General features: G+C 41.8%; 1 protein-coding gene across 1 annotated transcript in view; it reads right to left on the bottom strand.

The window, feature by feature from the left end:
- Positions 1 to 16,446, bottom strand: part of LOC123774939 (ATP-dependent RNA helicase Ddx1-like) — a 40,209-nt gene that overhangs the window by 14,158 nt on the left and 9,605 nt on the right. Inside the window, exons 7-12 of the mRNA XM_069319085.1 lie at positions 13,848 to 13,997; positions 13,612 to 13,736; positions 11,552 to 11,653; positions 10,308 to 10,428; positions 8,456 to 8,619; positions 7,115 to 7,213 (exon numbers count right to left, since the gene is read on the bottom strand). Of these exons, the coding sequence (XP_069175186.1) occupies positions 8,525 to 8,619; positions 10,308 to 10,428; positions 11,552 to 11,653; positions 13,612 to 13,736; positions 13,848 to 13,997 (593 nt within the window). The 3' untranslated portion in view covers positions 7,115 to 7,213; positions 8,456 to 8,524. The remainder of the gene's footprint in view (positions 1 to 7,114; positions 7,214 to 8,455; positions 8,620 to 10,307; positions 10,429 to 11,551; positions 11,654 to 13,611; positions 13,737 to 13,847; positions 13,998 to 16,446) is intronic.

A 16,446-nucleotide genomic window follows, 5' to 3' on the forward strand; every position in this document is an offset into this window, starting at 1 on the left:
CACGTATTCGCAGTTTGAAATTACGAAAATTTTTACCGAACACATGCCAATTACTGAAAGTGGCGGTGGGTCATATTTTGCCCAAACCCCCCTGCAGTTTTCAAAATATCTCATATATCCCAATTTCGAGGCCTGAGCCATATTTTTGAGCTAAATTCTGGCTCTCTGCACGTATTCGCAGTTTGAAATTACGACTTTTTTATACTGAACATATGCCAAGTACTGAAAGCGGCGGTGGGTCATATTTTGCCCAAACCCCCCAGCAGTTTTCAAAATATCCTAAACATCTCAATTTCGAGGCCTGAGCCATATTTTGGAGCCAAATTCTGGCTCTCTGCACGTATTCGCAGTTTGAAAATACGACCTTTTTTACCGAACATATGCCAAGTACTGAAAGCGGCAGTGGGACATATTTTGCCCAAACCCCCCTGCAGATTTCAAAATATCTGAAACATCCCAATTTCGAGGCCTGAGCCATATTTTTTAGCCAAATTCTGGCTCTCTGCATGTATTCGCAGTTTGAAATTACAACATTTTTTACCGAACACATGCCAATTACAGAAAGCGGCGGTGGGTCATATTTTGCCCAAACCCCCCTGCAGTTTTCAAAATATCTCAAACATCCCAATTTCGAGGCCTGAGCCATATTTTGGAGCCAAATTCTGGCTCTCTGCACGTATTCGAAGTTTGAAATTACGCAATTTTTTACCGAACACATGCCAATTACTGAAAGAGGCGGTGGGTCATATTTTGCCCAAACCCCCCTGCAGTTTTCAAAATATCTCAAACATTCCAATTTCGAGGCCTGAGCCATATTTTGGAGCCAAATTCTGGCTCTCTGCACGTATTCGAAGTTTGAAATTACGAATATTTTTACCGAACATATGCCAAGTACTGAATGTGGCGGTGGGTCATATTTTGCCCAAACCCCCCAGCAGTTTTCAAAATATCCCAAACATCCTAATTTCGAGGCCTGAGCCATATTTTTGAGACAAATTTTGGCTCTCTGCACGTATTCGCAGTTTGAAATTACGACTTTTTTTTACCGAACATATGCCAAGTACTGAAAGCGGCAGTGGGTCATATTTTGCCCAAACCCCCCAGCAGTTTTCAAAATATCTCAAACATCCCAATTTCGAGGCCTGAGCCATATTTTGGAGCCAAATTCTGGCTCTCTGCACGTATTCGCAGTTTGAAAATACAACTTTTTTTACCGAACATCTGCCAAGTACTGAAAGCGGCAATGGGACATTTTTTGCCCAAACCCTCCTGCAGTTTTCAAAATATCTCAAACATCCCAATTTCGGGGCCTGAGCCATATTTTGGAGCCAAATTCTGGCTCTCTGCACGTATTCGCAGTTTGAAATTACGACTTTTTTTTACCGAACACATGCCAAGTACTGAAAGCGGCAGTGGGTCATATTTTGCCCAAATCCCCCTGCAGTTTTCAAAATATCTCAAACATCCCAATTTCGAGGCCTGAGCCATATTTTTGAGCCAAATTCTGGCTCTCTGCACGTATTCGCAGTTTGAAATTACGAAATTTTTTACCGAACACATACCAATTACTGAAAGCTGCGGTGGGTCATACTTTGCCCAAACCCCCCTGCAGTTTTCAAAATATCTCAAACATCCCAATTTCGAGGCCTGAGCGATATTTTTGAGCCAAATTCTGGCTCTCTGCACGTATTCGCAGTTTGAAATTACGAAATTTTTTACCGAACACATGCCAATTACTGAAAGCGGCGGTGGGTCATACTTTGCCCAAACCCCCCTGCAGTTTTCAAAATATCTCAAACATCCAAATTTCGAGGCCTGAGCCATAATTTGGAGCCAAATTCTGGCTCTCTGCACGTATTCGCAGTTTGAAAATACAACTTTTTTACAGAACATCTGCCAAGTACTGAAAACGGCAGTGGGACATATTTTGCCCAAACCCCCCTGCATTTTTCAAAATATCTCAAACATCCCAATTTCGAGGCCTGAGCCATATTATTGAGCCAAATTCTGGCTCTCTGCACGTATTCGCAGTTTGAAATTACGAAATTTTTTACCGAACACATACCAATTACTGAAAGCGGCGGTGGGTCATACTTTGCCCAAACCCCCCTGCAGTTTTCAAAATATCTCAAACATCTCAATTTCGAGGCCTGAGCGATATTTTTGAGCCAAATTCTGGCTCTCTGCACGTATTCGCAGTTTGAAATTAAGAATTTTTTTACCGAACACACGCCAATTACTGAAAGTGGCGGTGGGTCATATTTTGCCCAAACCCCCCTGCAGTTTTCAAAATATCTCAAATATCCCAATTTCGAGGCCTGAGCCATATTTTTGAGCTAAATTCTGGCTCTCTGCACGTATTCGCAGTTTGAAATTACGAAATTTTTTACCGAACACATACCAATTACTGAAAGCGGCGGTGGGTCATATTTTGCCCAAACCCCCCTGCAGTTTTCAAAATATCTCAAACATCCCAATTTCGAGGCCTGAGCGATATTTTTGAGCCAAATTCTGGTTCTCTGCACGTATTCGCAGTTTGAAATTACGAAATTTTTTACCGAACACATGCCAATTACTGAAAGCGGAGGTGGGTCATATTTTGCCCAAACCCCCCTGCAGTTTTCAAAATATCTCAAACATCCCAATTTCGAGGCCTGAGCCATATTTTGGAGCCAAATTCTGGCTCTCTGCACGTATTCGCAGTTTGAAATTACGACTTTTTTTTACCGAACATATGCCAAGTACTGAAAGCGGCAGTGGGTCATATTTTGCCCAAACCCCCCTGCAGTTTTCAAAATATCTCAAACATCCCAATTTCGAGGCCTGAGCCATATTTTGGAGCCAAATTCTGGCTCTCTGCACGTATTCGCAGTTCATATTCGCAGTGAAGCAGTTCAACACCATACGCCCCAACTTCAAATACACAGTTGAGAGGCGGGACCAAAACGTGATTTTCTGTGTGTGCCTGAAGTTGGGGCATACGGTCTTGCTTCACCCTTCACTTTACCCTTCACCGGCGTACTTCAGGGGTTTTATTTAATACTTGGACTGGCTTCAGTAGGACCTCCAGACTTTCTGTGGCTTCACAAGTGTCACGTGAATCCTCTGCATAGCAGTGGAACTGCCTTTTCCCTTCACCTTCAATGCCTCTGCACTGGAAGTATTATACATCTACACCAGCCCAGAAGAGTCATCAGTCCTGCCACCTCTCCATACCCCCCAGGGCCTGGCACGGCCTGGTACGACTCAGAGGCAAGCCGGGCGCCACTGCTAACTGGCAGTTTGTCCCCACAAACAAGCAGTTAGCCGCCTTCAACTGACAGTGGTACAGCTCAACACAAAGGCACCGCCAGCCACAACGAGCAGTTTGCTAGTTGACCAGATGTCCACCTCGTGTTGACACTGGATGAGTCATCACCGCCGGACTATATAAAGAGCGCTGCCTCCCTGGAGAGGCAATCTCTCCCTTAGTGCTCTAGGATCACCTTCGTGTCTCTAACCCGTCGTCCGCTTCCAGCCAACGTCATGTGACTGATGCCATGGTGGTATGGTAGCTGTCTTCAGAACACCAGTATATCTTCATACTTTTATTCATTGCTTATAGTTTATTTTTTGCATTTAAGGTCATACTAACTTGTTCACCTTTGCATTACATGATAGTCAAGTATTGTCATGTGTTATTTTTGTTCATTACTATTTCAGTAAATTGTTTAATTATTTATTTCATAATTTTCATTTGTTTCCACCTGCAACTTACACACTGCAAGGCCAATAGCAGCATTTCTTTCATTTATGTGAGGGAGAGCCATACCATCTTGGTTCAGTATAGCTGTGATACCATAACCCGTCACACAAGATATCCAGTTGTATGCAGGCGATGAGTCACAATAACGTGGCTGAAGTATGTTGACCAGACCACACACTAGAAATTCTCGTCCCTCTCTCTGGCTTCGATATGTTGATGACATTTTTGCTTTATGGCCTCATGACCTTAATCTTTTCCAGCCTTTCCTCGCCTCTCTTAACAATCTGGCTCCTTCTATCCATTTCAAAGTTGAGTGGGAATCTAATTCCCTCCTTCCTTTTCTTGATGTTCATGTTCACAGCTCTGTGTCTGGGTTCTCTTTCTCTGTCTACCGTAAACCCATGCATAGTGGCATGTACATTCACTTCTTTTCCTATCATCCTCCTTCTGTTAAGAAAAGTGTCCTCGTCTCTCTCTTCCTCCGCGCTCTACGCATCAGCGACCCTCAGTTTCTTGATTCTGAAATTGCCTTTATCTACAAATCATTCTCTCGCCTTGGTTATCCTTTGCATTTCATGAACTGTGCCCACTCTCAAGCTAAACGAAATTTCTTTCATCCTAAACCTGCTTCCAACACTAGTAGCACTGTACTATGCCTTCCCTTCATATCTGAACTCAAAACTTTTACCAATACCTTTCGTCCTCTTGACATTAAACTCGCCTTTCGACAAACTAACACACTTCGTAGCAATCTAGTTCACACTGCTCCTCCTGCTTCTAATGCTGCTGGTGTCTACTCTATTTCCTGTTCATCTTGTCCTCTCCAATACTTTGGCGAAACTGGCCGTACACTGAATGACAGACTTAAAGAACACAAGAGAAGTGTTAAGTCTGCAGACACTAACAATGCTCTCTTCTGCCATGTGAGGGATTCTAATCATCCCATTGATTGGTCTTCCTCCAAAATAATCTTTCCTGCCTCTACTCTACACAGACGCCGTCTTGTAGAATCGGCTCTTATAAACAATGTACCCAACATGAACTTGAGTCCTGGCTTTGTTGCTGTGGACTCTTCCCTTTCACAGTATATACTCAAATGCTCTAATCTTTCTAACAAACGTGACTTAACATAAGCTTTCCCCCTTCCATTTCTTTCTTTCTCTTTCCTTTTCTTTCTCTCTTCACCCTTTTTCTGTTCATTGTCTTCTACGCTCCCTTGCTATCCTCTTCTTTTTCCTATTACTATCTCCTTCGGTGGTTATAATAGGAGCTGCCTCGCAGTTCTCATTACTACTATCCCCTACACCTGACTTTCCTCCTCAGCTCTCTCTTGCCTATTTATTGCCTGTCCCTACCTCCTCATCACAATCGACTTGAGAATGGTCCAGGACGGACCGAAACGTCGTCGTCCCTTCAATTTCTAGTGTGTGGTCTGGTCAACATCCAGTTGTAAGACTTTTACCATCAGTGGTGGTAGAGTATGCAACTGGCAATGCCTTTGTTACAGGTTCGCTTCATCTCACAGCCCCAGTGGATTTTCTCACACATTTGAATACATGAAACAACTTTATTTGATACATTCCAAACCAAAGTACTGTACAGTACAGTAATTATCAAACCATCAAATGTGTGGGATAATCATAGTGCGCTAAATATCACTAACGTCGCCAATACAAGAACAAAAACGCATACGGCGAACAATATCAAAGGGATTGAATTTACCAAGAATTTTATCGAGGGACAATTGACAGTGAGGGATGGTCGGGAAGCAAGACACGTAAGTCCTGGAAGTCAGGACATGTAGAGACAAAGGTTTGGACAATAAGAAGCAGGGCAGCGCTCCATTAAGTGCCTGTGAGTTAAACGTGTATGACCAATATACAACCTCGCCAGAGCCGTTTCCCACCACCGATTACGGTGGTAGGAGGAAGGCCACGGGAACACACTACTCTTAAGAGCACGCAGTTTGTTACCAGTAACAGAAGACCAACAACCCTGACAACGGGCAAGAATGGGGAAATGAATAACTGGGTAAAAGTCATAATAAGGAATACCTTTACGGGAGATGGGACAGGTGCGGATAGCTTCCTTAGCGGCAGTGTCCGCACGCTCATTTAAGAACACACCAATATGGGTGGGAATCCAGCGAAATTCCACTGTCTTAAATCTACTGGAGATAAGAAACAGCCAATGCTGAATTTCAACTACCAAAGGATGGACTGGATTAAAGGATTCTAGAGCCATGAGGGCACTGCAAGTGTCAACTACAAACACAGAGGAGGATTGACAGCGAGAAAAGAGTTGATGAAGAGCATAGAGAATAGCATAAAGTTCTGCCATGAAGATGCTAGTCTCCGGAGGCAGGAGACACAAAGGTGCAGTCAGGAAAAACAACAGAGTAGCCTACACCGTCTGCAGACTTAAGACCCATTGGTGAAGACGGAAATAGAGTGGAAGTGTGAAGAAAAGTATTCAAGGAAAAGGTGATTTAGAACTGTAGGAGTGGTAAAAGTTTTAGTCATGTGGGTCAAGGCTTACAGAATTTAGGAACGGGGACCCCTCCATAGGGGCAAAGACGGAATGACACGAGGGGAAATATTGGTAACACAAACTGAAAGAGCATTTTGTAAGAGAGACAACCGTACAGAAAGAGATAGGTGGTGAAGGGGAACAGGAACCACAGGATGGGTAAAGGTCAAGGCATGACATAAGCAAGAGTGAGGGTGCTGTAAGGACCGTGCAAGGTGGAGAAGACAGTAGCGATCATGGCGATCCTGTAGAAACAGGACGCCAGTTTCAACATACAGGCTTAGGGTAGGTGTCGAAGGAAAGGTACCAGAGCTGAGCCGTAACCCAGTATGATGCAGTGTGTCCAGATGGTTAAGGGTAGAAGGAGAAGCAGACGAGTAAACAGGGCCATAATCGAGTTTAGACAGAACGAGAGAGGAATGTAAAGAGAGGAGCAGTGTCGATTAGCTCCCCAAGAAGTATGGGACATGACCTAAAGTTAGTTAAGGGCCTTAGAGCATTCAACTCGGACGTAAAAAATATGGGGCGACAAAGACAAACGAGTGTCAAAGATTAGCCCTAAAAGCTTTAGCAGATTCTTTGTACAAAAGGTGATGACCCCTGTTACCTAACAGTAAATAGGTATCTGGGAGTTAGCTGTTACAGGCTGCTTCCTAGGGGGGTGCGTGTGTGGGAGAAAAAAAAATTTAGTAGTTAACCACTGAACTGCTCTGTCTCCAAATAACACCCTGGTGCACAAGAAATAAATTCTTTCCAAAAAAAATTTTTCTCTTCTTATATTGTTAAAATGCAGAGTCTGATCACGGGGAAACTAAACAAAAAATATTGTATGCGACTTACTTTAGCTGCGATGGAGCTGGGAAGTTGAGCAAATTATGGGCGCTGAGCGTTGGAGCGATGGGGGTCTGTCGGCCCCGCCACCCCGTGCGACGGCAGTTGCTGCGAATAAAATGTTGCGCAATTATTTTGAAGTTTCTCAATTCATTTCTTCCTTTTTTTACTGTAATATTATTTAAAAGTGTGTAATTTGTGGAATTTATATAATTCAAAGTATAGAACATCGCTAAGCTCAAAATTATGGGCCTCATATATGCGACATATTCTACAATCAAACAGTGTTTTTGCTGTTATCACACTATATACACACATTGTATATACACATCTACGTATGTATTCACCATAACGATCCACTATGTTGGTATGGTGAGCCCAAAAAACATGAGTGAGCTGCCACACCCTGCCAGTCCTCCCTCCCTCCTCCAACACATTACTCGCCAACATTCCTCCTCCCAAAATACTGTTATTGTGTTTATTACACTATTTACACACGTTATGTATAAGTATGTACATGTTTTATTCATGTACATACATACATACTTGCCATCTCCTCACCTCTCTCTCTTGCCTACTTAATGCTCTTGCTTCCCTCATCTCATCACAATCGACTTTATAATGGTCCAGGACGGATCGAAATGTTGTCGTCTATTCAATTTCCAGTGTGTGGTTTGGTCAACAATGAAATCTTCATGCAAGATCTTATAAAGAAAACCCCTAGAACGAGTTTTGCAGATACGAAAGAGTTTAAGGTGAGTAGGGGATGGTTTGAGAAATTTTGAAAAAAGACGTGGTATTCATAGTGTTGTGAGGCATGGTGAGGGTGCCAGCTCAGACAAAGTAGGGGCAGAAAGATTTGTTCGTGATTTTAAAGATTTTGTAGATACTGTATTGATGGATATATTCCACAACAAGTGTTTAATTGTGAGGAGACATGGCTATTCTGGAAAAAATTGCCGAAGAGGACATACATTACCCAAGAGGAGACGTCACTGCCTGGACACAAGCTAACTTGGGCTAACTTGTGTCAGGATAGGCTAACTCTTGTGCTGGGTGGCGATTTGAAAATTAAACCCTTGCACGTGTATCATTCCGAAAATCCAAGAGTTTTAAAAAATATATAACGTGCAGAAAAACTGTGATGTAGAGTGGTTTGCCCTGCCATCAAAAAATATCTGCAAGAGAAAAGTTTGACACTAAAGGGCCTGCTTCTCGACAATGCTCCTGCTCATCCTCCAGACTTGGAGGATGCATTGTTGGGGCCACTTTTTTTTTTTAGGGATATTCCTGCATGGGCCCTAAGTTTCTGGCTAATGAACCAATGACATGAAGGAGTTTTCAACCTACCTTGTGTTAGGTGTGCAGGGGTCAATAGGCTGAACATAATGTCAGGAGCAAAGGGGGGTGTTTGCCTCTTCAAACACAATTGTGACCATCTTCATCTCTTCGAACTATCCTAAATGCTCTCTTCACCTGTCTGACCAAATTGGGTGTCCAGACCACCTTTGAATCTGAAATTGTAAAATTAATAGTGATTTCAGAATATTCAGTCCATTTATACTAACAAAATTATATACAGTATACTGTAATTGAAATTTTACAGAATGATAAAGGCAATTTAGTAACTTTGTTAAAATGCACATGGGGGAAATACATGAAAATAGGTTAATATGGTTTGTAAGGTTGATGGGAAATGTTTATTACTTTTATGATTTAAAAGATGTATAGCCCTGATACTCCATCCTGGGTGCATTCCACCAGGTAATGACCACAGCAAAAGTTTTCCACGAGGCTCTATTGTCACACAAACTTTTCACATTTTCAAACTTGATTCATCTTTTTCCCCCTCGTTCCAGGGGTTTTCTTTAAAAGGTCTTCATGCAAATGCCTTGGTTTCTCACAAATGATGGCTTCTGAAATGCTATCACCTGCTAACTCTTTGTTGTGTATCCAAATTAATAAAAACTTTTCAACATCCTCAAGTGTTTGTGTTCTTTGTTTCGGGATTGTTGATATGCCTTTTGCCACTTTAACGCTCATAATGTCCTTTTTCTTAGCAAGTACAGTGCATATTGTTGACATAGATTTGTTGTACTGCCTAGCTAGTTCAACAATCTGTGCACCATTTTGACGTTTATGAATGCTCTCTTGTTTTCCTCTATGGTCATTCTCACATGTGTTTTCTTGGCTTGAACCTTACCACTGGCTTTCTTGGGACTCATGGCAAGATATATAATAACAAATTTTATGTTAAATAGCCAAAAATCCCAAAACAAATGTAATGCTTTTTAAAGAATTCAGGCGCAATAGTTACTAGGCAAGAGATACTGGTAAACTGAGGTGCGATCACCATGCGTCAGTAGTTAACAGATGTAATGCATTAGGCAGTGATGTGGTGGAGGCAGACTCCATACACAGGTTCAAATGTAGATATGATAGAGCCCAGTAGGCTCAGGAATCTGTACACCAGTTGACTGACAGGCGGGACCAAAGAGCCAGAGCTCAACCCCCCCCACAAGCACAACTAGGCGAGAACACACATATTGGAACTGTTCATTTAATGTTTCATACTTTTTTTTCATTCCCTCTGTATTTGTTCCCTATTTTCAATCTCTGGATTTAATCTTTTAAATGCAGCTTGCTCTTAATAAATTTATAAAAAAGGCCTGGTTCTGTTTTACAGTTAGTATGTGTAGCAATAATACTTAAATATAGGTACATATTTTCCTTCCAAATAAATAGCATGTAGCTGTACTGCTTTAGTGATGTTTACCCTTGAATAAACCTTCTAGTTCCAATAAAGATAGAAATGCATAATCATTTATTTGCTAATTTCATCCCTTGTTCTACTAAAGAACTAACACCTAGGGAGCAGCATCATGTAGAACCTTATCACAAGAAGGCATTTTCAAGCATTAATAACTTGAGCACTTTAAACTTTGGCACAAAATTGTGCCACTTCTGTAGCCACAGTAATTAAAAGCATGCTTGTAATAACAAACACCAATGACAGGAATGGTTGAGCACTGTGACAGTAAGCACATCAGTGTGAAAAACGAGCAGCAAGAGCTACAAAAGTGCATGCAGAAAAGAACATGGAACAACTGGGAGTATAGTGTGTCGTGACAACATTCCCCATACAGAATAAGAACAAATAGTGTACTGCACATAAATTTTAAACACTATTAAGAAAACTTACCAACATTGGCTCTCTTTTCACCATAAATCACTTTGCCATCAAATTCATCAACTGGAACTTTCATTTCTTGATCGACCTGCTGGATGGTCACTCCCAAGTGCTCTTCAATATCAGCTAGGTACTAGTGGTCCAGATAAGAAAAAGATCACTAGTGAAATAACAAGGGTATCAGTCACAGCCTAACATTTAATTCACATTATAAACAAAATATTTTGAATGCACTTCAGTGTAAAATGTGATTCTCAATGTAGTGATGGACCGAGGCTCTTGAAAGGTAATATTATACTGGTATTTTTCCATTGTATACATCTGTCACTACCCTACTATACTCATATGAACAAACACTGCCTAATCTTGCCAATTCCTTCCAATCATTAATTCTTTATTCTGGCTTTTCTAAAGCAATAAATTACTTGTGTAGAGGAGGAAATGTATATGTTTATCTCTCAGAATGTTCGGTAATACGTTTATTGCTTGTGATGTGTGTATGTATGTATTAACACGATGTACTGAGCGGGGTGAGAATAGCTTGAGCTACCTCATCCCTTTGTGTGTATTTTACCTCAATAAACTTATTTCAATTTCAAAGCAATAAATGGTTCCAAAATCTAAGATATGGCATTTTATTACCGATTCACACCTACAGTAATTTTGCGTCCTAGGCACATGTAATTAAATTTATGTTTGAAAGGGTAAAGGGTGCCGTTTACACTGCAGAGAGAGAAGCCAAAGTTTATTCAGATAGCTTGAAGAATAAGATCAGTATGACACCCAGAAGCTACAGAATATCTGTAAGGAGTGATTTGAAATACAGTAAAGAGGCCTCTGAGATAATGTAATTGGCATTATTGGTGCTGCAGAAGTATGTAGATTGAAGAATTTGTGCCACGAAGAAGTTATTTACTGTTAATACATATTTTAGGAATAGGGGGACACATACACTGGGAGTTAAAGTGAGGAAAAAAGAAGAAAAAAAAGAAGAGATTCAAAATAGGAGGAAAAAACACATTCAAATTACAAAAGCTGTTAATCACCTGGTGCACTTGCATCACTAAGGGGAAGCGCCAGAGACATACAAGTACTTGACTTCCTAATCAGAATTTATCACTTTTAGGCTCTAATATTTTTTTTAATACTGTATCAGTTTTAGACTAGAGCCTTTCAAATCTTTAAGTAGGCAATGATGTTCTATATATATCAAATGTGAAAGATAAATACGACAAAAAAATCTCTTGAGGACTAACCTGTGGTTCGTTGTACCAAACGCAACAACCACCTTCCGTTGTCAACCGCGTGTTAAAACAGTTACGCCCACGAGTTGAACACCACTCTCCATGGTACCACACCTGAAACAAGAGAAGAATATACAAAATTGATACTCTATTTTTAAATTTATCCCTTGGCCTTTAATACTGAACCTCGTGAAAGACTTATCAGGAATGTCAAGGAACGTGTTATTTCAAGGATGTTCTTCCGAAGTCTGATTAGGGATTGGTTATAAGACAACAGGATCACAAAGAACATTGTGTGAGGAACATGTTCTGCAATTTCCAATTTCAGATTCACTTATAAATACATGCATGACAAATATTAAAGAACTTGTTCACGACCTTCGGGAGACCAAATTGAATTATGCAGTAGCATTGAGCTCATCTTGAAAAGTACAGCAATTAACTGGAAAAAATGTAAAGACATGCAGCTAAATGGCTTCCAGAACTGAGAACCAAGAACTACTAGGAGAGGCTACCAATTAATTGGCTACTGGGGTTCAAGGTTCCCCATGGCCCGGTCCCCAACCAGGCCTCCTGGTTGCTGGACTGGTCAACCAGTCCGTGTCCCAGCTGTTGGATACGGCTGCTCGCAGCCTGACATACGAATCAAAGCCTGGTTGATCAGGGATCCTTTGGGGGTGTTTATCTAGTTCTTTCTTGAACACTGCGAGGGGTAGGCCCATTAAACCCCTTATGTGTAGTGGAAGAGTGTTGAACAGTCTCGGGCCTCTGATGTTGATAGAGTTCTCTCTCAGAATACTTATTGCACATCTGCTTTTCAATGGGGGTATTCTGCACATCCAGCCATGCCTTCTGGTTTCGTGTGATATTTCTGTGTGCAGATCTGGAATCAGCTCTAATATTTTCCATGTATAAATTAGTATGTATCTTTTCTGCCTGTGCCCTAGAGAATACAGATTTAGGCATTTTTAGTCAGTCTCTGTAATTTAGATGGTTTATCGAGAGAATTCTGGCAGTGAAGGATCTCTGCATGCTCTCCAGGTCAGCAATTTTCCAGCTTTAAACGGGGCTGTTATTGTGCAACAGTATTCCACTCTAGAAAGCACTAGCACCTAGAAAAGTATCATCATTGGTACAGCATCTCTTGTTTGAAAGGTTCTGTCATTTTTCTTGCAATTGTGACTGCTACTTTATTGTGTTCTTTATAAGTAAGATCTTCTGACATGATTACTCCCCAATTCTTTATATTCCTTTTATGTTCTATGGTATGATTTGACTGCATTTTGTACATGGTTTCCGTTTTGATATTTTTTATTTTCCATAGCGAAAAAGTTGGAACTTATCTTCATTAAATACCATATTTTCTGTGGCCCATTGATTTACATCAGGGTATAGGTTAAATATACCAAAGCTAGAAGACAGAAAAGAGATGATATGGTCACTACCTACAAAATTGTAACAGGAATCAATAAAATTGACAGAGGAATTCTTGAAACCTGCCATACAACTTCAAGAACACGAGCTCACAGACTTAAGCTAAGAAAACAAAGGTGATGGAAAAAATATTAGAAGTTTTCTTTTGCAAACTGTGGTAGATGGTTGGAACATGTTAGGTGGTGGTGGATGCCAAAACCATCAGTAGTTTCAGAGCTTCAAAGTACTAGGATGACTGGACACCATGAGCATAGCTCTCATCCTGCAATTAAACTTAGGTAATTTCTAGACTGACACTATTGTAAGGAGACTTCAGATTTTCCTGTTCCTTTCATACAACTGTCACATATGAAGGAGTTTTTTGGAGTGTGCACATAGGAGAGTATCCAATGGAAAAGTATTCAATGTTGCAAAAAGCTGCAACATACCATAAATTACATTATCATTCTTTCCTCTTTAAATATTAACCAAGCTACAACAAAAGTCTACATGTGAGACTTTACACAGGTTACTTAGGTTTAAGGAATTCATCTTTACAATAGTGAAAATAAGGACAGCGAAAGCCAATGTAAAATAATGTCAAGTCAGGGGCTATTACCAGTTAATAAAGAATGCAAATATTGGTTTAAAACTCTAACCTTCTCTGGCACAGCAGCAACAAGGGAGATAGCTAGACCTCTACCCACACGCCCAATACGATGAACATAGTTGCTCTTCTCATCTGGCAGTGTCACATTGACTATAAATGGCAGTCCTCCAACATCTGCAGCAAACATTTGGATGTTTTAACAATATCCTCATATCCTCAGGCATCTTTTAAAATATAGGGAATTTCCCCAAGAGAAAACCAATGCATGCAACGAAAAGAACTTACCAATTCCTCGAGCAGCTACATCAGTGCATATAAGGAACTTCACTCCACCATCCTTAAATTTTTGGAGATTCGCTTTGCGTTCATTAGGCTTGCGGTCACCATGGAGACACACACACGAATATGGATTGCCTCTGTTATTGGCCCCTCCTCCTGTTAAAAGTTTTGGGGCAGTCAGGGTTTAGTTTAGCACAATGATAAAGGATGACAAATGTTCCTATAAATCAACTACAGTATTTTAATTAAATGAAGCACTAATCTCATACCACTCTATGGGCTCCATAGGCTCAATTTTAATTATACTATATTTCATGAGACTATGTATTATGAGGAATATTTAACCTCACTAATCAACCAAGGTCATTTCATCAGCAGTATACATCAACAAGGACCAATTTTATGTATAGCCTGAGATTTTAAACTCCAGCAGGTAGAGGGGCTTGCATCTGCTTCCTCACACCACAAGTAACCAGATGCCATCTTGGGGAAAAATCATGGGCACTCCTGGCTGTGAGGAGCTCAGTAGTGAAAGAGACCATGAATGGTGCATACAGTGGTAGTTCACAACACCACCATGAAGCTTGTGCCTACAGCATCACTTAATAACATCGAAATAACTTAATTTAACAATGATCGTGTTATATAGATGATCCTGACAGTGTTAAAGACTTTGTACAAGGTTCAGATATCAGTGAATCCAATGCTGGCTATGACATTTACAGTAAGAGAGACAGCCACAGGTTAGTGCACCTATGCATCAGTAATGGGACCTCATGCTCCTTTAGAAAAAGAACATGTGAAAAATTATTCATATTCAGGATTTATTGACCAGGTTTCTCATAAGAGCACTGTTTTGGCTAGTGCTGTAGTGCATCAGGTGGCACTTTGCTTCGTCATGTGCCAGCAGCAAATGAGCATGTGGGACTATGCTGTGGTTGAATCTACATTAAAAGAATATCATCCACTGGAACTGCTTAGTGGTTCATAATATTGCATTAAAATGTAGGTATACACACATAATGTGTATATACATTATAATAACTGTACAAATAATACATATTAGTGTTCAAAGAATATAATAGTGTGCATATTAGTAACAAATACATGTGTATTTGTATTTATTATACATGGGTATGTGCAAGATACCCATGTATCTTGCCTTACGGCTACCGTGTGTTGGTTCCCAGGATTAAAGTCCTTGCGGGCTTGGTCTCCGAACAGGACTCTTGGTTGGTGGTGTGATCAACCAGACTGTTAGATGCAGCTGCTTGCAGCCTGACATACAAATCACAACCTGGTTGATTAGGTATCCTTTGGAAGTGTTTATCATTATGACCTCTTATGGTGTTCTTTTGAATACCACAAGAGGTCATAATGTGTTACCATTCTTGATGAATATGGAATTCCAGAAATCATGGCCTGGCACAGAGTGCACGAACTGTCTATGGCTACTTCAAAGTCCAGAGGTTAATTTCACTCATGTCATTGATGTCATCTGTGAAAGTTCCATCTCTCTTGCACAGGGGTCCCAATACTAGATGCACAATAGTACATTCTGCGTACATTCATTCTGAGCAATAATTCAGTAGTAGTTTGCAGTACAGAGCACCACTTGGTTTCCGAACTTTAGTTATCCGAAACTTCCAGTTTCCCGATTGGGGTTGGGGAGTCATGCTACCCGAACAAAGTTCGGGTAGGAAGGGGTCCGCCAAGCGTCACGCCGGCTTGTGGTGGTGGGTGGGCAATGGTCCAGTTTGCCCACTGTGACTTCACAGATTCACGGCCTATTATTCCTATTATTTTGAATTGCCATAAGGCTGGAATGTTCATTCTGTGCTTTTGTTTTACATATCTGCACAATCAAGAAACATCTGTGCACCATGTTGGCTCCAAATGCACGCATTGCATCAGTGATGGCTGACTGGTGGGTGGATGGACGATGGAGCTTAGGTGGGAGGCAGTATGAATGAGGGGGGGGGAGAATCAGTGAGAGAGGGGGGGGAGAGAGATGCTAGGAGGGAGGGGGAGGTAGGGAGAGATGCTAAGAGGGAGGGGGAGGTAGGGAGAGATGCTAAGAGGGAGGGGGAGGTAGGGAGAGATGCTAGGAGGTAGGCAGGAAGGGATGGAAGTAGTGAGAATTAGGGAGGGAAAGGCAGGCTGGCAGGCACAGGCAGGCAGGCAGGCAGGCTAGCTTGCAGGCAGGGAGTGAGTGGTAGTCACGCGGTTGAACCGCGTGACCTTGAGAGATGGGATGTAGGGGGGCGGGTGGTTTGTTGGTGGTGGGGGTGAGACCGGCTCATTCCCGAAGATAAGCCTAACACACACTACCCGTTAGCATGATGGCAGGGAGGGAGGCAGGCTGGCTGGAAAGGAAGCAGGCTGCCAGGCTGGGAAGGAGGCAGGCTGGCAGGCTGGGAAGGAGGCAGGCTGGCAGGCTGGGAAGGAGGCAGGCTGGGAAGGAGGCAGGCTGGGAAGGAAGCAGGCTGGCAGGCTGGGAAGGAGGCAGGCTGGGAAGGAAGCAGACTGGCAGGCTGGGAAGGAGGCAGGCTGGGAAGGAGGAAGGCTGGGAAGGAAGCAGGCAGGCAGGCTGGGAAGGAGGCAG

The sequence above is a fragment of the Procambarus clarkii genome, chromosome 92 (genome assembly GCF_040958095.1).
Source record: "Procambarus clarkii isolate CNS0578487 chromosome 92, FALCON_Pclarkii_2.0, whole genome shotgun sequence".
Taxonomy (NCBI): Eukaryota; Metazoa; Arthropoda; class Malacostraca; order Decapoda; family Cambaridae; genus Procambarus; species Procambarus clarkii.